The 23,403-nt window shown below is 38.7% G+C and overlaps 1 protein-coding gene across 3 annotated transcripts in view; it reads left to right on the forward strand.

Annotated features, from left to right (window-relative positions):
- LOC126267250 (mitochondrial inner membrane protein OXA1L) overlaps positions 1–23,403 on the forward strand; it is a 37,836-nt gene that overhangs the window by 12,011 nt on the left and 2,422 nt on the right. For all 3 annotated transcript variants that reach the window (XM_049972269.1, XM_049972268.1, XM_049972270.1), the window contains exons 3-5: positions 8,752–8,895; positions 18,178–18,263; positions 20,705–20,977. In XM_049972269.1, coding sequence (XP_049828226.1) covers positions 8,752–8,895; positions 18,178–18,263; positions 20,705–20,977 — 503 coding nt within the window. The remainder of the gene's footprint in view (positions 1–8,751; positions 8,896–18,177; positions 18,264–20,704; positions 20,978–23,403) is intronic.

Genomic DNA, 23,403 nt, shown 5'->3' on the forward strand with positions numbered 1-23,403 from the left:
TGTTATCTAATCGCGCATTTTCTGTTCTAAGTCAGCATTGCTGTGAAACCACTGTATGAGCAAATGTCTAGAACCACCATTATGTTAAAGTGCAACGTAAAGTTACTTACGAGATTTGTGACTGTGGCGTAAACTTGAGAAGGTTTACGCCCATCTGAATAAGTCACCAGAATCAACTGTTTGACTGTTGAAAAAAAAAAAAAAAATTGTGCAATATAATAATGCGTTTCAGGCGCAACCCATCATCAGAACACCTGCTAAACGAAAGTACAGTGTCATAGCCACAAATGTAATTGATGGGAATCATTAACAGTTAACATACAGAAGGTATTGTAAAGAATTCTCCAAAAGAAGACACCTAGAACTAAAGTCTTTATTAAAGTGTGGCGTCGCATGTCAGTCCTCAGCATCAGTATGCAACTGATGGAGAGATGGCCTTACAAACCTTGACTACCAGAAACTGCCAGCTGTACTGAACTATATTGGTGCAGTGATGCTATTTGTGCCTATAGAAATAAATGAACAATGTGATAATGAAATGAAATAATACAGAAATAGGAACAGAAACCTAAATGTGAATCTAAATATACATTATAAAAAAACGATAGTATGCTTGGCAATGCATAATACATACAAGGTTCAGTTAGGGCCTGTAGGGGAGGGAAGAAGGATAATGGAGGGGGGGGCAGGGACTATAAAATTGTAAAATAACAAAATGCTCACAATATGAGATTCGTATAGAGAAACAAAACTTAAAGCAACTATATTATTCTGAGTGAGTGCCATTTATAACTACAAAAACAGGGTGGTTGCTACGATGGGTAAATAAATGGGATTGGGAGAGGACTCTTTATTACACAAGTGGTGCCACTGCACTGACTAAATGTGATTCCTGAAAAGCTCGAACCACATTGGGAAAAATTTCTCTCAGCCCCTGTGGATTTTCACCTGAGCAATGGTGCACCTTGCGAGTATTGATTTGCCCTTGTTTGTAAATAATGCTTCATTCATAAACAAAATTTTGCACAGAAACACATCATTGTTTTGAAGTTTTCAAAGAACTATTACTGATCTTGAAAGTCATTACCATAAAGGGTTGAGAGCACAAAGTGTAGAAAGGCTGAAATGCATAGGAAAGTAGTACTTACAAAATACTCCATTGACCATATACAGGCTGCCTCATATTGACACATGGATTGTGTATTATTGCTGCTAAAATGTTAGCATAATTTTTCTCATCAATTACTATTTCATTGACATGCTTTATTCTTCGCATTTCACTTTTTTAATTTTTGTTGGAAAAACGGATAGTGAGAACTTATGATCAGAATGTCTTTTAGTGTGTGGCCAAAGTGCTACTCAAACAAGTTGGTAATATTTGCCATAACTGAAAACCGTATACACTTTTTCAACTGTCATATATGTTTGAAAGTCTTGAATAGCTTGACAATCAGGTTGCCCAATTGCTACAACAGCAGAGCACAATCTGATGTTAATTGTATAGGTAAACACAGGCATTGCACCTCAATCACATGTTTACCTGCATTTTTAGGATACGATTCAAATTTGTGGGATCTCTTCTCTACATGGCAGACAGTGGTTTTGCAGCGCAGCTGTCTTGTTACTATTTAAACAGGTTCCACATGTTATGCCACTGAAGTCTTCTAAAATGCTCTTTCCGGTGCTCCATGAGAAAATTTATAGTTCCACGAATTAAAAAAAAGTTTGTGTAATAGTTTGACAGATATAAACCTTAAAATATTTGAATAGATTAGATAATGTGTGTTTCCAACTTTTTGCGGTGTAGTGAATAGTCCACTAAATTCTGGGCATGCAGCCAAGCAAATAAAATTTCATCCACCGATATTCTACATCTACATCCATACTCCGCAAGCCACCTGACGGTGTGTGGCGGAGGGTACCCTGCGTACCTCTATCGGTTCTCCCTTCTATTCCAGTCTCGTATTGTACGTGGAAAGGAGGATTGTCAGTATGCTTCTATGTGGGCTCTAATCTCTCTGATTTTATCCTCATGGTCTCTTCGCGAGATATACGTAGGAGGGAGCAATATACTGCTTGACTGAAGGTATGTTCTCGAAACTTTAACAAAAGTCCGTACCGAGCTACTGAGCGTCTCTCCTGCAGAGTCTTCCACTGGAGTTTATCTATAATCTCCGTAACGCTTTCGCGATTACTAAATGATCCTGTAACGAAGCGCGCTGCTCTCCGTTGGATCTTCTCTTCTATCAACCCTATCTGGTGCGGATCCCACACTGCTGAGCAGTATTCAAGCTGTGGGCGAACAAGTGTACTGTAACCTACCTCCTTTGTTGTCAGATTGCATTTCCTTAGGATTCTACCAATGAATCTCAGTCTGGCATCTGCTTTACCGACTATCAACTTTATATGATCATTCCGTTTTAAATCACTCCTAATGCGTACTCCCAGATAATTTATGGAATTAACTGCTTCCAGTTGCTGACCTACTATTTTGTAGCTAAATGATAAGGGGCCTATCTTTCTATGTATTCGCATCACATTACACTTGTCTACATTGAGATTCAATTGCCATTCCGTGCACCATGCGTCAATTCGCTGCAGATCCTCCTGCATTTCAGTACAATTTTCCATTGTTGCAACCTCTCGATACACCACAGCATCGTCTGGAAAAAGCCTCGGTGAACTTCCGATGTCATCCACCAGGTCATTTATGTATATTGTGAATAGCAACGGTCCTATGACACTCCCCTGCGGCACACCTGAAATCACTCTTACTTCGGAAGACTTCTCAAAATTGAGAATGACATGCCTCGTTCTGTTATCTAGGAACTCCTCAATCCAATCACACAATTGATCTGATAGTTCGTATGCTCTTACTTTGTTCATTAAACGACTGTGGGGAACTGTGTCAAACGCCTTGCGGAAGTCAAGAAACACGGCATCTACCTGTGAACCCATGTCTAAGGCCCTCTGAGTCTCGTGGACGAATAGCGCGAGCTGGGTTTCACACGATCGTCTTTTTCGAAACCCATGCTGATTCCTACAGAGTAGATTTCTAGCCTCCAGAAAAGACATTATACTCGAACATAATACGTGTTCCAAAATTCTACAACTGATCGACGTTAGAGATATAGGTCTATAGTTCTGCACATCTGTTCGACGTCCCTTCTTGAAAACGGGGATGACCTGTGCCCTTTTCCAATCCTTTGGAATGCTTCGCTCTTCTAGAGACCTACGGTACACCGCTGCAAGAAGGGGGGCAAGTTCCTTCGCATACTCTGTAAAATCGAACTGGTATCCCATCAGGACCAGCGGCCTTTCCTCTTTAGCGCGATTTTAATTGTTTCTCTATCCCTCTGTCGTCTATTTCGATATCTACCATTTTGTCAACTGTGCGACAATCTAGAGAAGGAAGCACAGTGCAGTCTTCCTCTGTTAAACAGCTTTGGAAGAAGACATTTAGTACTTCGGCCTTTAGTCTGTCATCCTCTGTTTCAGTACCATTTTGGACGCACAGTGTCTGGACATTTTGTTTTGATCCACCTACCGCTTTGACATAGGACCAAAATTTCTTAGGATTTTCTGCCAAGTCAGTACATAGAACTTTACTTTCGAATTCATTGAAAGCCTCTCGCATAGCCCTCCTCACACTACATTTCGCTTCGCATAATTTTTGTTTGTCTGTAAGGCTTTGGCTATGTTTATGTTTGCTGTGAAGTTCCCTTTGCTTCCGCAGCAGTTTTCTAACTCGGTTGTTGTACCACGGTGGATCTTTCCCATCTCTTACGATCTTGCTTGGCACATAGTCATCTAACGCATATTGTACGATGGTTTTGAACTTTGTCCACTGATCCTCAACACTATCTGTACTTGAGACAAAACTTTTGTGTTGAGCCGTCAGGTACTCTGTAATCTGCTTTTTGTCACTTTTGCTAAACAGAAAAATCTTCCTACCTTTTTTAATATTTCTAATTACGGCTGAAATCATTGATGCAGTAACCGCTTTATGATCACTGATTCCCTGTTCTGCATTAACTTATTCAAATAGTTCGGGTCTGTTTGTCACCAGAAGGTCTAATATGTTATCACCACGAGTCGGTTCTCTGTTTAACTGCTCAAGGTAGTTTTCAGATAAAGCACTTAAAAATATTTAACTGGATTCTTTGTCCCTGCCACCTGTTATGAACATTTGAGTCTCCCAGTGTATATCCGGCAAATTAAAATCTCCACCCAGAACTATAACATGGTGGGGAAATCTACTTGAAATATTTTCCAAATTATTCTTCAGGTGCTGAGCCACAACAGCTGCTGAGCCCGGGGGCCTATAGAGACATCCGATTACCATGTCTGAGCCTGCTTTAACCGTGACCTTCACCCAAATCATTTCACAATTCGAATCTCCGTCAATTTCCTTTGATACTATTGCACTTCTTATCGCTATAAACACGCCTCCCCCTTCGCTGTCCAGCCTGTCTCTGTGGTATACATTCCAATCTGAGTTTAGGATTTCATTACTGTTTATATGTGGTTTCAGCCAACTTTCTGTCCCTAGTACTATATGGGCGTGGTGACCGTTTATTAATGAGAGCAGTTCTGGGACCTTTCTATAGACGCTCCTGCAGTTTACTATTAGCACATTAATATTGTTATTCCCTGTTGCATTTTGCCTACTCCTGCCTTGCCGCGTCTCTGGAGGCGTCTTGTCAGGCTTAGGGAGGGAATTCTCTAACCTAAAAAAAAAAACCATGTGCACTCCAGACGTACTCCGCTACCCTCGTAGCTGCTTCGGGCGTGTAGCGCACGCCTGACCTATTCAAGGGGACCCTACATTTCTCCACCCGATAGCGGAGGTCGAGAAATTTGCACCCCAGCTCTCCGCAGAATCGTCTGAGCCTCTGGTTTAAGCCTTCCACTCGGCTCCAAACCAGAGGACCACGATCGGTTCTGGGAACAATACTACAAATAGTTAGCTCTGATTCCACCCCGCGAGCGAGGCTTTCCGCCTTCACTAACTCCCCCAACCGCCTGTATGAACTGAGGATGACCTCTGAACCCAGACGGCAGGAGTCATTGGTGCCGACATGAGCAATAATTTGCAGTCGGGTGCACCCAGTGCTCTCTATCGCTGCCGGTAGGGCCTCCTCCACATCTCGGATGAGACCCCCCGGCAAGCAGACAGAGTGAACACTGGCCTTCTTCCCCAACCTTTCCGCTATTTCCCTAAGGGGCTCCATCACCCGCCTAACGTTGGAGCTCCCAATAACTAATAAACCCCTCCACCCGTGTCCCTGCTTGGACCTTGCTGAAGGAGCAGTCCAATCACAGGCAGAGCGGGTGATGCCACACGGCCAGCCTCCACATTGACCCTCCGCCTCGTGCGCCGCAAACGCCGCTGAACCCGCCACTCCCCTTGGGGAGAGGGTGGCCCAACTGCGCCCGGTACCCGCGAAGATGTCTCGACAGCAGGGACAGTGGGTGAATCATGTAACACCTGGGGTGTACCTTGCAACGCACCAGACTCCCCACTGCCGGTACACTCCGAGGCAGCAGCCTGAAGACGGCTGACCGCGGCCATCAACACGCTCAGCTGTTCGCGAACAGTGGCGTATCATCCAGCCATTCTCAGAATAAGTCGCAAGTCTTGTGACTTACTCTGAGGATGGTTGGACGATACCAGGATGAAATATCAGTAGAAGAAATTTTATTTGCATGGCTGCATGCCTGAAATTTAATGGATTAGGTCAGAAAATGTACAACATTGTCCACTAGAACATACTGAAACTGCACCTCAATATAATTATTCATTCTGAATATTGCTGTGGGAACCGAAAACTCTTAATGTCTTGTGCTCTAAACTGAGGATGCAAGCAGAAAAAAGGGAACCTTAATTTCAAATTACAGTGGAACTTCGATTTTACATTTTCCGATTTTAAGTTTTTCGGTATTCTACACCATAAATTCATAGACCCTGTTAAAAACCCATAAGATCAAGGCTAAAAATCCTCCAATTTTACATATCTTCCTAGTGCAGTTTACCTTGATTCTAAGTTCTTACTCGATGTCTCGCTTGACTGTCCTGTTTTCTTCCTATTCACATTTGACATGACTGAACACATTATAAGTGGCTCAAGAGACAGATGTTTTGCATCACAAGTGGTGACAGAATTAAGGGATATTTTAGGCCCTTGTGAAGAAGGAAGATGTGAGAGAGGAAATGCTGATTTAATCCATGGGTTGATATTGCCAACACAACTTGCAACATTTAGCTTCACCACGCAATTATGATACAACTACTGCTAGTTTGCAGTGATAATGGAAAACAAGACAGTCGGTATGAATTGTTCCGGACAGAGCCAATATGTACCGAAGGCCCATCCACCACCTTTTCTTGTGTCACTCATAACTCAGTCTTATCAGTTCAGAGGTTAGCTCACTGTACTTGGGTTTGACAGGATGCCGCTGCTTCATGTCTCAAATTACTGTCAGTTTAGCATGTGTGACATTATCACATAAAGAAGCAAAACTCATCGAGGTTATTGGCTGGAAAACAGGAAGGTGCATGCTTCAGCCAAAATGGATGAGAAGTGGCACACTTGGAATGGCTGCTTTAAGGTTATCAAGTACCACAGCAGAAACTGGAACTAGCTTGTCAGTCATTAACCTTTTAAATTCAAACACTGAGTCTTGAAGAATGTCTTGGTCATAATTGATTAAATGTCGCCTGTTTCCGGCTAGTGAACTCTTATTGGATAGTGACTTGTTAAGTCACCCAATAGCCAGTACAGCTGCCACACCATACTGTTGTTATTATTGTTGTTGTTGTTGTTGTTGTTGTTGTGGTCTTCAGTCCTGAGACTGGTTTGATGCAGCTTTCCATGCTACTCTATCCTGTGCAAGGTTCTTCATCTCCCAGTACTTAATGCAACCTACATCCTTCTGGATCTGCTTAGTGTATTCATCTCTGGGTCTCCCTCTACGATTTTTACCCTCCACACTGCCCTCCAATGCTAAATTTGTGATCCCCTGCCTCAGAACGTGTCCTACCAACCGGTCCCTTCTTCTTGTCAAGTTGTGCCACAAACTCCTCTTCTCCCCAATTCTATTCAATACCTCCTCATTAGTTATGTGATCTACCCATCTAATCTTCAGCATTCTTCTGGAGCACCACATTTTGAAAGCTTCTATTCTCTTCTTGTCCAAACTATTTATTGTCCATGTTTCACTTCCATACATGGCTACACTCCATACAAATACTTTCAGAAAGACTTCCTGACTCTTAAAACTATACTCAATGTTAACAAATTTCTCTTCTTCAGAAACACTTTCCTTACCATTGCCAGTCTACATTTTATATCCTCTCTACTTCGACCATAATTAGTTATTTTGCTCCCCAAATAGCAAAACTACTTTAAGTGTCTCATTTCCTAATCTAATTCCCTCAGCATCACCCGACTTAATTAGACTACATTCCATTATCGTCATTTTTTTTATTTATTTATTTTTATTTTTATTTTTTTTTTTTTTTTTATTTTTTGCCACACTAACACGTGTAAAATGAGCTCACCTACTGGATGTGTAGAGAGGGAGAGAGGCCCTTCAGTTATGGGAGTACAAGTAGGGGTGAAAGCAACTTGTGAAGTGCTAAAACCATACTTTTTGTGTACATGATATGGTATGACAGAGGTGTCACATGGAAATAGATCAAGGGTTTTGCGATAGCATATTTTAAGGACTTTCATGTTGAAATCCGACAAGATACAATCGCAACAACTACATACACTACTCATATATACACTATATACCTTGCACCACACAAACAACATACTGTAGATTGTAGAGATCGGTAGCAGTGGTAGAGGGCATGCATTGAAACTATAGCTCCTGAGCTTTCTTCCAAGTTTACATTTTGCCAAGTGTACAGAAATTCTCTGAGCTAACTGCTGATAAGCTTATAATGTCAATTGGGGAAGTAAACTCATTTTTTTCACTTCTCTGTTTCTCCCATCAAGCCTAAAATAAGAAACAGTGGTGAGCATATGAAGTGTAGCTCAAAGGAAAAGTGTTAAAGAATAACACCATTGGTGATGAAGTACATCATTAGCAGATAACTGCATGTATGCTTATGGTTTAACTGCTTAGCTGCTGTGACGTTTTTAGTTTAATTTAACATATTCATCATTTTTTGTGTTTTTCTGAGTAATGTTGTGAACTTATAAATTATAGTCGTATCATGTTGGAAAACAGTTAGATTACTTTGTACCCAGATTCCAAGTTCAGTATTTTTTAATAAGTTTTTACTTGCTTTTATACAACTTTAATTTTTAAGAACTGATGAAATTCATTGCTACAAATTATTGTATACACATTGTGTTGATATTTAATTTACTTCACCTAGTCAGATGTAATACAAATTTTGTAAGAGGATTGCGATTTTTGATCATATACGTCAATTACACATGTTTTTGCTCATATTTAGGGGTTTTATAACATTTTCCTCAATTCTGCAATAGGTGTTTCATTTTAGATATGTGATGGAGGAAAATCAAACCATCGGTAGCAAACTTATTACAGAATACAGATATTAATCGTAGAACGTTGTGGTTTAGTTTTTAAATATAGTAGATTCTGAACTTCTTGACCACCTTAAACTTTTGACATTTTAGTATAAATGTAAAACTGCATTTTAATTTACATGTTGTCGACAGTGTTAAGTAGACGAACGTTCTTTTAATGCTTGTGTTTATTTTTCAGGGACAGTTGTAGTAAGAGTCCTGATGTTTCCTCTAGTGATAGCTGCTCAAAGAAATAGTGCTAAAATGAATAATAATCTTCCTCAGCTTCAAGTATTACAACTTAAAATGACTGAAGCTAGGCAAATGGGAAATGCAATGGAAGGTAATTACAATGTTAACTGAGTTTTCCGTCACTTTTTGGTAGAGTAACTTCAAAATTAAGAATGAAAAACACAAAATTGCAGATGCTGTACAGTGTTTGGGTTATGTAAATTATAATTATGGGGGTAATTTTTGGTCACTTTTGCTATATTAGTATTATGTCTATGCTTGTTTGCTTTCACTTCTATTCTTGTAAAATTATTCTAACATTTTCACAAATGAATTTTTGTATGCTCAGCATTTTCCATAAATGAGGGTTCCTTTTATTATATTAAAGGATCAATCGAATAGCAACCAGACTCTTTAATCAACTGTATTTGTTGTAGGATAACAACCTCATGGATTTTTTTAAAAAAAAAGACATCATATTTGCCATTGATGGCAGTATTTATTACAATTTGTGTTATTGTAACAATATTATGAAAAGGAAAGTTACTACTTACCCTATAGCGGAGATGCTGAGTCGCCGATAGGCACAAAAAAGAAAAGATATCACCAATAAAGCTTTTGGCCTTTATCAGTAATACACACACACACGCAGATGCAACTCACACATATGACTGCAGTCTCGGGCAACTGGAGCCACACATCCAATGATATAAGTTGCTCATTTTACTCTGAATCAGTATGGGACTGAACATTATAACTGTTTACATACGCTACCATGATCATTGCTAACACATTCCTTTTCCATATTTAATGCTTGCACAGAAAAGCTTTGAGTCAACCATACACCATTGTTTTACAATGAGCTTAGGTTCCAAAGTTGCAGTTGGTTCTGTACTGCTTACAGCAGGAAATTTGATGATAATGTGTTAAGCAGTGGACAGTTGTAGTACTGTCCATATATTGTGCTAGAGATGGTAGTTGCAGCCCACAACCCATTTTAAGTAAAGTATCTTATCCACTCGGTCTCCCACCTTCCAATAAATAGAAATCATTATCCATTTTTTGCAACAGATGCTAGAAAAAAGTGATTTCCATTCGATTCATTATTATATGATGAATTATATGTCTTTATCATAATTCTGTATTGTAATTAACTCAAAATATTGAAGGTAGCTCATAGTTAACTGATAAGCATGACATTTTGTCTTGGATTTAATGTATACTATTTGCACAACAATCTTAGAGACTGAAAATTTCATTTGTGAAGAAATACAATCCTTCATTCACAATATAATGCCCACTGTAATAGACTTTGAGACAAACAGAAATTTGGTTTACATTCATGAGCAATTGATGGACCATACTTGTCCAAATGTGATAGCAATCGTTTTTCCAGATGATGATGGCAGTGTGTTGTGGAATGGACTTCTGAGAGTTGATTGGAGCTAGCTCCAAGATGCACATTGCTTTCTTTAGTGTCGACAGATGTGCGTAATAGGATCGAAGGTAGATGACCTTGCTGGGGTGGCTTTAAAGTCTTCCTTCCAGTCCCTCACCAGGGACCAACAGACTACTTTTGTGAGCAGCTAGTAAATAGCCAAAATTGATTACCTGTGACCTGCTGCCCACAGATTGACATGTGGTGTTTTAACTTTAAAAGGAAGCACACTAAAATCTGCAAGAGGATGACGAAAATTCTTCATTTGAATTAACATGATAAATCTTCTTAGTGTTAACAGGTGTGTCCTGAATCCCAATTTTCCAGATTCAGAAAATTTCTTTCACATATTTTTTCCTGACACCATCTTGCACTGATTGGAACTGAAAGCCTAGGTTCCTGACAATTTCAGTTCCAGACAATGAACCAAAACATATGTTCAAGTAAGTTCAATATAGGTTTGCTCACTGTAATGTGGATAGTTCTGGTTAACATCCACTTGCGACATGATATATCATGCAGGTGGCACACTGTAACAACACAAAATTCATTAAATCTTAGATGCCTTTAATTGAAAATCAGTTCAGCTTCATATTCACACTACACTGGAAATGTACTAAATTCTTGTGCCACAGCCAAGTAGTTCCTTCCGCACTGTACTATTACATTCAGCAAGAAAGGTAGTTCAGAGGTTAGCACACTGTACTTGCGTTTGGCAGGATGATGGCGCAAACCCACATCCGGCCATCCAGATTTAGGTTTTGTATGATTTCTGTTAAGTTGCTTCAAGCGAATGCTGGGATAGTTAATTTCCAAGGGTGTGGCCGATTTCCTTCCCCATCCTTCCCCAATCTTTAAGCTCCTTCTCCCTCCATTATTACATTCATCTATGGTGTGGAACATCACTGTAACTGAGATGATGATCCACTGCAGCTGCTAATGGAGATTGATCTGTCCCTCTGCAGTGAAGCTACGTACGTGTTTGATTTCAGGTGGCATAGGAAGCACCTCTGAAGCTCAGTGTGACCCAGATTACTGGCTACAGAAGGCGTTTTCCTGTTTGGGATTTTGCAAAACTAACATTTTTTATCTTTGTTAGGGGTCGATTTCCATTGATACTAGATATGTGTCATCTTCTCCCCCCCCCCCCCCCCCCCCAATGTTGTTAAATATATCTTTTAAAAATTAAAAAAGGCTCTGGTTCAAGCTATTCACCTTGGATACAATTCGTTTAAAACTCACTGCACCCAAAAATATTATTGCTACAATTTTTATGGATTGTTGTGTGATGAGCAGAGATACACATACCCCACTGTATCACAAAGTGAGGTGATGCTTCTGAGTTATGTGGCAGCTCATGGCCACTGTTTCCAACATTGAATTGGAAATGATTTGTTGTTCTGTCACATGTATCTGCTGATACCATTTATCATAGTTGATGGTGACCTCTGTCATAAATACATTGTCGCAGTACTGATTTCCTTAGGTGACGCACCAAACTATTCTATTCACTGTTGTGATGAGGACACTCTCTCCAGCAAAGCAGCTATTTCTAATTCAGTTGGTCATGGTCATACGCTGAAAGTTTTACAAAGCTGTCTCCAGGATGAAAGTTGCAATTAAGTTTTTGTAAGGAGTGGGATCACGTCAGCCTGTTGTACCACTTCACAACAAAGCTGTCTGCTTTCAGTGGGTATCTGAACTAGCTCAACTGGTATCTGTCTCCATGGCTTCAAAGAAATTGTTGAAATTCTCATGGGATTCACAGACCCTCAAAAAATTGCCAGATGTTGACAAAGAACAACCTACACTTGCTTAATTGGTAGCCACCACACTCCTCAACCCATTTGCTCACTAGACATTCTACATGTATTCAGATATCTAGTCTAATTCTTGAGTCAGTCACTCGGCATGACCGTCCAAGATGTCAGTACGGTATCTTGAGCATTAAAGATACTATGCCTAAAGAAATATAACTTCAATGTATAGCGGAAATGTTAGTCGCAGATAGACACAACAAAAAGAATGTCAAACAAGTAGCTATCAGTCAAAAAGACCAGAGTTGGCCCCAGCAGTCTGAGACTGTGGTTATGTGTGTGTGAGTTGTGTTTGTGTGAGTGTATGTTGTCCAGTTCTGATGAAGGCCTTTTTGACCAATGACTACTTGTTTGATAGTATTCTTGCTGTGCCCATCTGCGACTCATCTCCAATATATGAGGCGTAACAATCTATCCTTTTCATAATATTGTCATTATTCCATCCTGGTGTTTCTGTTGTTTGAATTTTTGTGCTGTTTTCATAGGTATTGATGTTCGTTATTGTTCTCATATTGGTATTTACCCAATTCTTTAGAAAATTGAGGTTTCATAACAGAGATAATTGCCAGAGAAATTTGCCATTGTCTGTGGATCCTGGTGCTGTAGTACATCGCTAGCGCACTGAGTTGTTCACATATTCAGGGTGAATCAAGATTCGCATACTCTGACACCACAATGAGATTTCATGCAAACTAAAAGTAAAAAAGTGTCTGCTACAAAATTTCATTCCTTGACTATTTTCAGAAAAAATGGTTTTCAAAAATGGAAATTTGGCAACATTGTGATCACATGTATATAACTACATTCATTCAGTACTCTGTAGCTGTGCTGCCCAGTTGGTACAGTGGGTAGAGTTTCGTATGAGAATACTTGAATTCAGGAGTTCAGTTCCTGTTGCAAATACAACTTTTTTCTTCTTATTTTCTAATTTTTATCTGCCCAATAATGCTGTAGTACACAGTATCTTCAAAACACATATCCTTCAACTAGGGTTTTTTTTAACATTGAAAATAAGAATCACTGGTAAGATATGTCAGAAATATTCATAATCAGTTACAAATAAATTACCTTTTATAGGATAGAAATAACTACAAAACTTACCAATGTAGAGTCGTTAAACACACACACTGTATTCAGTAAGAGTGACCAGTTTATTATTATTATTATTATTATTATTATTATTATTATTACTATTACTATTATTACACTGAGGTGACAAATCATGGGATAGCGATATGCAGATGGCGTTAGTATCACATGCACAAAGTATAAAGGGGCAGTTCATTGGTGGAGGTGTCATTTGTACTCGGGTAATTCCTATGAAAAGATTTCTGAAGTGATAATGGTCACAGAGCGGGAATTAACAGTTTTTGGATGCAGAATAGTAGTAAGAGCTAGACACATGGGACACTTCATTTAGGAAATCATTAAGGAATTCTATATTCCGAGATCCACAGTGTCAATAGTGTGCTGAGAATACCTGTGAAATACTGCAGAAATCAATGTGGGATATGTGATGAGTGTATCCATTAAAACATTGCAGTGAAATTTGCCGTTAATGGCAGCAGACGACTGATGCAAGTGCCTTTAACAGCACAACATCGCCTGCAGTGCCTATCCTGGGCTTGTGACCATTTTGGTTCGACCATAGACAACTGAAAAACCGTGGCCTAGACAAATGAATTCTGATTTCAGTTAGTAATAGCTCATGGTGGGGTTTGAATGTCACACAGGCGATATGGAGCCATGGACCCAAGTTGTCAACAAGGCACTGTGCAAGCTGGTAGCAGCTCCATAATGGGGTGGGCCAAGTGTCCGTGCAGTGGGCTGGATCCTCTGATCCAACTGAACCGATCATTGACTGAATATGGTAATGTTCGGCTACTTGGAGACCATTTGGAGCCATTGATAGACTTCCTGTCCCCAAACAATGGTGAAATTCTTATGGATGACAATGCACCATGCCACCAGACCATTGGTGTGAAGAGCATTCTGGACAGTTTGAGCACATGATTTGGTCACCCAGATCACTCGACATGAATTCCATTGAATGTTTATGGGACATAATGCAGAAGTCAGTTTGTGCACAAAATGCTACACCAGAACCCTTGCACGATTATGGACAGCTAAAGGGGCAGGCTGGCTCAGTATTTCTGCAGGGACTTCAAATGGCTTGTTGAGTCCATGCCATGTGGAGTTGCTGGACTATGCCGGGCACAAGGAGGTCTGACATGATATTAGGAGGTATCCCATGGCCTCTGTCACCTCAATGTATTATTGTTTATTTATTTATTTTTTACTCTGGGAAAGGGCAATAACTGAAAAACAGGGAAGCAATGTTGCCAGTGGACCAGAATGCATAGGGGGATGTAATTCGTGGTAATGAGTATAGTAACCATTTAAACGGAAAATAAATCTTCAGAAACAGAATAGTAAAAACGTCTGAACTCTCATTTCTGTGTTAGTATTAAATAACTGCTCATGTTTTATACTGTGTAATCATTGATAAGCCAGATACCATATCACACAGTCTAAAATTATAAAGTAAAATAAGTACACCTAGACCCAGAATTGGGTTCAAGTATTCTAGCACAAAACTCTACCCACTGCTCTAAGTGGGCAGAACACTTATAGCTACTTGTTGTACATGTAACTACAGTGTTGCAAAATGTTATTCTTTTGGACATCCATTTTCTATCAAAAATATGCATGGGATGAGATTTTGTTGGTTGTTTTTGTACAGTCAATATGCAAGGATTGTGCTGTAGTGTCGGTGTATGAATTTAGATTTGTCCTTCATATTGGTCGTCTTCTAGTACTCAGACTACTTTAAAGACAGCTCCTGGAGTCATTGCTATAAGTTGCAGTTCTCTGCAGTGCCTGTTCTTTTGAGCAATACTATCATGTGAATGTTTCTGTCATTAATAATGTTACGATTAGTCGGCAGTGTAACTCTTCAAACCATTCGTGTTAACCAAATGCCATCTACATACTTTAGACTGCGAGATAACATAACACCATCATGCAATATTAGTCATTTTCTGGTCTGGTACAAATTATCTGGTTGCCTTATGCCTTACACTATTCTGTTAACAGAAATGACTTCCTAAGTCAATTAAAACTTCATCGTGGTTTAAGAGGGGTGTCTGCCTTCCACATTAAGAGACTTCCCACTAATTTCAGAGAGTATAGTTCTTCTGATCCACCAGAAAGATCATTCACTCTCCTGCTATCTACTTGCCAAGTTAGTCTTCAACATAATCTTTCTTCCAGAGAAGGTTGTCAATCATTATTAGGTCCAAAAATACATTAACATTTTGATAGGCACAGGTTTTTGCTGAAATAGTTGACTGATAATGGTATTTCGATCTTCATGCTCCCAGTGTCTTCGCCTATCACCAGTTTCTTCCTTTTGCTGTCTCATTTCATTTGTGTTCCACTATTTCCTCTCAGAAACTGATATTACTACAGACCAACCCCATTTTCATACTTACCTGAGCTTTTTCTGTATCCTTCTTCCCCAGTCACCTCATTTAAATGGCCTGTTTGTGTGTTTCCACACGTACTCCCTTGATCTTTCATTTCCTTTGGTTCCATGACTTTGAAAAAGCCAAGTTTCTGAAAATACTTTTATTGCTCAAGATGCTTCTCATTTATTTCTTGGGGAATTTTCACTGATCCTACATAGTTGCTGAGGTGAGTGGAGTATACCTTTGTATAAGTGTATATTTTTTGTTATTACCATATCATGTTTGTATAACATATAACTCCTTTTTCTAAAGTAAGTCTTATCAAAGTATAAGTAAACAGACAGTTGTGTTACCTTCACAAGAAATTCATAGAATAAAGAACAATAGCCTCCAGTCACAAATTGTGATTTTATTTCAATGCATGATGCATTTGGAGCCATTGGGGCTCATCTTCAGATGCTTTGACAGTCTACATCAATTTTTTTTCTTAATTTAGGTCAATTCTGTTCCTGGTAAGATTATCTTGGTGTATTACAAAGTGGCATATTGTGAATATAAGTTTGCAAAATTAAGACAAATTGAAAAATAACTTTTATTGTTTCCAGTAGTGGATATATGGTCCTGATCTGCAATATGAGTAGACATGTTTATGTACATATATACATTTTCCATTCTGTAACATGTTTGCAAGCCCAAGTCAAAAAATTTCGAATATAAAGGTGCTGAATTACTACAAACAAATGGGTGTCATTATTTCAGAGAAAATACAAAGCTGTTACATATTATACATAGATGTCATTTATAATACAAATATGGCTGTACGTTATCAGTTGGTTGCACTATTTAACATTTGTTTCTTTAGGAAAAAATAATGAAAAAACTGTGGCTACTAAAGTTCATTTGTTCAGTCAACATATTTTCAGAATTTTTTTCTTTCTGTAACAATGTTTCTAATTATTCCAGTGGAAAAAGTTTTTAACTGTGGCTTTCTGTGTGGAGTATAGTTACACTGTTGTGGAGTACAGTTACACTGTTGTGGATGTCACTTAGTTGGTATCTGTTGAATTATATGTGATTAGCTATTGTGGATTTGTCAAAGTGGTTACCGAGTGAGGTGGCCCGGCGCAGTGGTTACCACACTGGAGACTCATTTGGGAGGATGACTGTTCAAACTCACGTCCAACCATCCTGATTTACATTTTCTGTGATTTCCTAAATCACTTGCAAATGCCGGGATGGTGCCTTTGAAAGGGTGTGGCCAACTTCCTTCTCCATCCTTCACTAACTCGATGGGACCGATGACCTCGCTGATTGATCTCCTCCCTCAGATCAACCAACCATCCATCAAAGTGATTAAGTCTAAAACTGTCAGTGAGTTCTTTGTAACATGTATGGAAAGCTCTTCCTGTTTTACCTATGTAATTTGCAGGGCAACTGTTTCTGTTATCATTATTCGGGTCATAATGTTTATTGTGTGAGACAGGGGTGTCCCAAGTTTGTTGCTTGTGGAGAATATTGATGTCTCTAAATAAGTCAGCAATTTTTTCTGATGTCTTGCTTAAATTGGAAATGCTTGTGAAGGTTGTTATTCCTGTAGTGCTTCTATTACTGATGTTGAACTGTATTTTGTTGGATAGTTTGTGAGTTGATTTTTGTGAATACCCATTATTTATTGCAATTGTTTTGACAGCATCAATTTTGTGTGTTATTCTTTGGCTTTTAAATGTTTTGTATATGTCTTGTTCAACATGGATCTAAAAGCAACTTACTTACATGTGTTTGGATGGTGTGATAATTTGTGTATTGTGATATCAGTGTAAGCTGGTTTCTTGTAAATGTAAAAAATTTTTTCATGCTGTTCATCAACAGTTGTGGGGTCTAAGAAATTTAAGGATTGATTTGTTTCGTGTTCAGTTGTGAATGTCGTTTTATTGTAGAGTGAGAAGTTTATCTTCTGTAATATACTTTTTTTTCAGAAAGTTTAGTTTGTCCTTCAAAAAATTTGTTTTCTAGGTGGCTGACAAATATGTCATCAAGGGGACTTGACAGGTTGTTACCCATAGCTAAGCATTCTATTTGTTGGTAGTTTTTATTGTTAAATGAGAAGTAATTATGGAATATCACTAGTTAAGCAGATCGGCTAACTGGGAAATCTCTGCTATTGTTAGTGTTGTGTATTTCATAAGGTTTTTCTCGTAATTTCAAATGTCTCTTTGACAGGCAGATTTGTGAATGGATTAATAATGTCAAATGAGGTAAATGTAGCTTCTCTGGGGATAAGGTTTTTTCTCGTAATTTCAAATGTCTCTTTGACAGGCAAATTTGTGAATGGATTAATAATATCAAATGAGGTAAATGTAGCTTCTCTGGGGATATTTACTTCTTTGAATCATTGTTAAGTTAACTCACATGTATTTTTTATTGGGTATATGGTTTCAAAATACTAAAATTCAGTGACACTATTAGTTAATAATTAGGAAAGTATGTATGCCAGTGTATTCTTGAAGTTAACAAATTGGCCTTACTGGGGAGTTAGATTTGTGGACCTCTGTTGTGCTGCGAGTTTGGGGGCAGGGGGACTCAGTTTTTCTTTCTAGTTTCATTAGAAATACTGTCTCATTTTTTGAAGATTTATTTAAGAGGTTCTCATTTATTAACACAATTTTCAGCTGCTCGATATGCTCAAGAACTATCAGCATTCATGAAGGAAAAGGAAATCAACCCCTTCAAAAATATGCTTGTTCCTTTGGCTCAGGTATGCATTTCATTATTTTGTCTTTAAACATATGTTTTGATTGCCTTTTTTGTTGAAAAGGAAAGCAGCCAGTGGCCAAGGAGCTTTTAGAAGGAAAATCGTAAAATACATAGATGCTTTGTATAGTGGAACAAGTTAAAGCAGATAAAGCAGTGGAAAAATTGACCAGGTGGAAGAGGGTGCGGGTGGATGACGAAAAAGCTGAAGCATTGATTAAACCTATTATTTTCGCAAAGAAAGACCTGACTGATTTTGCAGAATAAATTAAATGTAAACAGCCTCACATGTGAACAATTCAGTTCTGAAACCATCCTGGAAGAATTACTATCGTGGATTAGAGGTTAATATTTGTAAACAAAACACGAAAGTGGTCAGTAAGCAGAGACTGATTTGAATCATTCCAGCATGTATACAATACTGAGAAATATTTTACAAGTGTTCATATAAAATCCAGAGTTGTCAGGTCATGCCCATACCCACTGTGCCACAACATGCTGTCTTTGCAAACCAGGTTCTCACAATGATAGATAATTAAGGATTGGTGTTGCTCACTGCATCTGGCTCACAGATGAAGTATACTTCCACCTGAAAGTATTTGTGGGGAAAAACTGGCGATTTTGGGATTCTGAAAATTTCCACTACATTCTTCCAAAGTTGATGTTTGAGCTGTGGTATGCAGAAGAGGCATTGTTAGCCCCTTCCCCATGTGAGAATTGATAAGTAGTGTATGTTCTTCAAGCAAGATGGGTCCCGACCACATCCCACCAAACAGGTGTTCTGGATTCTTGATGAATGCTTCACCCAGTCTGACTCTTTGTGACTACTTTTTGTAGTACATATGGAAAGACATTGGATGAGCTTGAGTTGTCAGTCTGGCATCCTACTGTGAGTCTTGGACATTGTGAAAAGAAGTGCTTGCAAAGGAAGAGTTTATTTATGCAAGCTGATACAAGTCATATGCAGCCTGTTGGAAGCCTTTGTAACTGCTATTTCAAAACCTGTGCATGAAATTGTTACAGCTTTCACAATAAACATACTATTTATTGCGTTCTTCTTTTGGTATTAGTTTTTGTGTTATTTAATTTTAAAATTAGGGTGTTATTTGTTGGAGATATGGTAAGTTACTTATATGCAAGAGGTACAATATTTTTGCGGCACTCTGAAGCAAAAAAAACTGCATATACTTCTAACCCTACATCAGTCATACAGTGTTGTGGTAGGGTCACAGTGAAGTTAGATTTTTTGCCAAAGATTTTGGTCTTATTTGCCTCAAAGTACATTTTAAATAAAATCAGAAGTCTCCCTAGAAGGCAAGAGGGGCTGTTGTCTTCCATATTTTGCTCAAGAATGAATCAGACAGAAATTCTGTAAGAAGCCTCCTGCTTAAACAAAGTACACTTTTTAAGATTTCTTCCAGTGTCTCACCGCTTGGCATAAGCTTTCCCTGAAAATGGATTTATGTGCCCTTTTAGCTGTAGTGCCTAAATATTTGACACATTTGCAGATCTTTTTAACTCTTAACACCTGTCTGAATGTAAGAGCATCAGAGAGAGAAAAATATTACAGGCATCACTTATTGATTGACAATTCCATCCACTCTTATTTTCTGTACAAAGTTATAATGAGAAATTGAACGAAAAGCTTTGTGGAAATTACGAAATACATCATCAGCTTGATCACCTTCATCATAACTTCTCAGATTTCATGAGTGATTAGTGTGAGCAGAGTTTTGCTTGTTCAGGCTTCCAGAATTCACCATAGTTTCTAAATGTGGATTGTTTGGTCTCTTAAAATAGAAGATTTCAGTTCCTTTGATCCCCCCCCCACCCCTCAAAAAAGAACCTCCCATGTCTCTGTTTGTAAAATTGCAGCATATTTTTTTCTCATCAACCACAGAGAAACAAACAAGTTCTTTTTTTCTCCTCCTTCAGTTGGTTGCTCATGATTTTCACTGTAGCTGAGAGAGCATAGTTAGAAAATACTGAAGCACAGAAATTGCAAGTGCACACACACCCGCGCAAGCATGCCCCCCCCCCCCCCCCCACCACACACACACACACACACACACACACACACACACACACACACACACACACACACACACACACAGAGAGAGAGAGAGAGAGAGAGAGAGAGAGAGAGAGAGAGAGAGCACTTAAATAACATAAAAACTTTCTGTGCTGCTGTTGAACTGTCAGTATAGATGTACTAGTTACTATGGGAATGAGTCAGTGTTAAGCATGCTCTTTATTCAGCCATGAAATTAACTAAACTTTCTGTTATATAAGATTATACTAAAAAAATCTTGCTATGCCGATAAATTGAGATATAATTGTTGTTAAAAGATAGAGTAGAAGGTAGATGGATGTGATGGAATGATGTTCCCAAATTAGTTTGCATATTTTTAGACATTTATTCATGTTTTTGTATTTGTGTTCCAGGCACCACTCTTCATCTCATTCTTCATAGGCTTGCGTAGAATGGCAAATGTTCCTGTAGAAAGCATGATGACTGGTGGACTCTTCTGGTTCACAGATTTGACTGTGCCTGACCAATATTATTTGTTGCCTATCATAACAAGCTGCACAATGTTGCTTACTATTGAAATTGGAGCAGACTCAGCTCGGCTACAGGCAGCAAATATGGGAATGATGAAGTATGTCCTCAGGGCTTTGCCAATATGTGTGTTTCCATTCACCATAAATTTCCCTGGCGTAAGTTGATTGTTTATAAAAATATGTACACAGTCAGTCTTATAGCTTTACAGAAACACTGCTTCACTTCTCATTTATTGGCTCACTTCTTATTTATTGGCTCACTTCTCATTTATCTTTATTTCCAAGTGGGAGTCTATCATGTTTTTTACAAAAAATTTGACAGTAGAATTCTTGTACGATATATGAGTAGGTGGAGGAAAGATAGAAATGGGGGAGGGGAGATGGGACTCGACACAAATAGAAAAGAGAGAGTCAAATGTATTATGTTGCACAGAAAGGGAATATCTGAGAGTAGGATCAAGGCATATTTTGGAAGCCAGAAGGCAGCTAGAACAAACAGTATGATCAGATGGTGTCAAAGAGAACACAGTGGAACAATATGTCCATCCTGTCCTTCATAGATTATGATAATTTGTAACTATAGCCATGGAGTTTCTGTTGTGCATTCATTGTATAAATGATGTGTGAGCCTTACAGATCTTCCACTGTATCTCACATACCACCAATTTTTGCTCAGGTTCAGATGTAACTATTGCTGTGTCATTGTACTATACCTGCAGGTGTTGCTTCATATTCTGGTCACCAACAGGCCTGTGGTAACAATTGAATATATGAATGCACAATCCAGCTGCACAGTTTCTAACCATTGAGAAAAGTGTATTCCAATGTGCAAGGGTCGTTGAATAAGTGTGGTGGTAAAAAAAGCTAAAAAAATTCACCGTATTTCTCAAGTTTCATTTGAGGGATGTATGCTTGATCCAGCATTCCTCCAGCTTTTTCCTTATTTCAAGAAAAAATTTTCCCAGCAAGCAAAAGTTTCAAGTTAGGGAACAGGAAGAAGTCATTTGGGGCCAATTCTGGTAAACAGTGTGGATGAGGAACCAATTCAAAGTCCATCCCTGCACTTTCACCATTGTTATCGCTGATATGTGGGGTGATGCATTATCCTGGTGAAAGAGCACTTTTTTCCATCCAACCTTGGTCCTTTTCCAGCTGATGCAAGTTTCAGATGATCCAACAATCAAACATAATAGAGTCCAGTCACCGTTCTGCATTTTTCCAACTAATCTCTAAATACCAAAAAAGTAGCCATCGCCTTACCAGCTGACAAAATGGTCTTCGCCTCCTTCAGTGCACTTACACCAGCCGGTGTCCATAGTTTTGCCTGCCATTTTGATTACAGTGCGTAATGATAGATTCAGGTTTCATTAACAGTCACAAATCGGCAGATTGTAATGTTGAAATGTTGTGCTGGATGCACTTTTCTTCGACTGTGAGCAATCAAGGCACCCACCTCGCACACAGGTTCATCATAGTCAATTCTCTATGCATGATATTATTCACTTGCTCAGTTGAAATGACTACAGCTAAGGAATGTCAAGAATTTTTATTCAGCGGTCTTTCGTTACTGTATCGTGCATTTTGTCAGTGGTTTCCTTTCGCGTGACCTCAATAGGACAGCAAGAGTGCGCTTTGTCTTTGGTGTTTTTCGATCACATGTAAATTCATTAATCCAGAAGTAAATAGTCTTCAATGATGGTGTAGAGTCCATGTGAATTTCATCTAGTCCTGCTTTGATGTGTGTGGCAGGCCAATCCTTCAAATGAAAATGGTTGATGATGACACAAAACTCTGTTTCCTTCATTTTCAGTCACATTTGACACGCTGATCAATTCAGACTGCTGTCAACAATAAGGTGTACACTGTACATTATTGAAATTCTTTTTATGATTTTTAGAATAATCGAGCTTCCAATGAAGAAGATTCAACAAAAAGGTTTCATACTTTTGTGGAAGTCTACAAGACTTATCAAACCACCTTGCACTATATATTTTACTATGATGGTGATGCTGCCTCCCCAAGGGATTCATACTGTCTCCAAACACGTTACTTTATGAATCAACGACTTGTGGGTTAAAATATGACAGTATGCTTGTAGAAACTGAACTCCTTCACAACTATTATCTGTAGAAATGACACTCCCAGTGTTTCAGTTAAGGCTGTCTGTTTGTAGTGTGGTAAGTTTAACTAGACACTCAACACTTGTTTCACCCTAGGAAACTATGATTTGCACAGTTTGTGGAAGTATCAGTTATACCATCTCTATGCAATAAATAGTGGTTTCATGCCGTACAGGGAATAACAATAAACAATTCAGTGTGTGAACATGATTTTCTTGGGAAGTTTGTTGATCTTGTAGTCCACATCCCAGCACCCTTGTAGTATTAAGAATAGCTTTGAGAGATAAAGGGAATTAACATTTTACAGAGGTCATAGGAAGTATCATTTATGGTGTCACAAGTTTATCACAAATTTGTTGTTTAAATGAAATACAGTTCCATCCTCTACCCTCTGCTGTGTGTCATACTGAGTTGTATAGTTCTGAGCCCAACTTTTTGAGCTGGGTTGAATTAACAAAGTTT

Source organism: Schistocerca gregaria, chromosome 4 (assembly GCF_023897955.1).
Source record: "Schistocerca gregaria isolate iqSchGreg1 chromosome 4, iqSchGreg1.2, whole genome shotgun sequence".
Taxonomy (NCBI): Eukaryota; Metazoa; Arthropoda; class Insecta; order Orthoptera; family Acrididae; genus Schistocerca; species Schistocerca gregaria.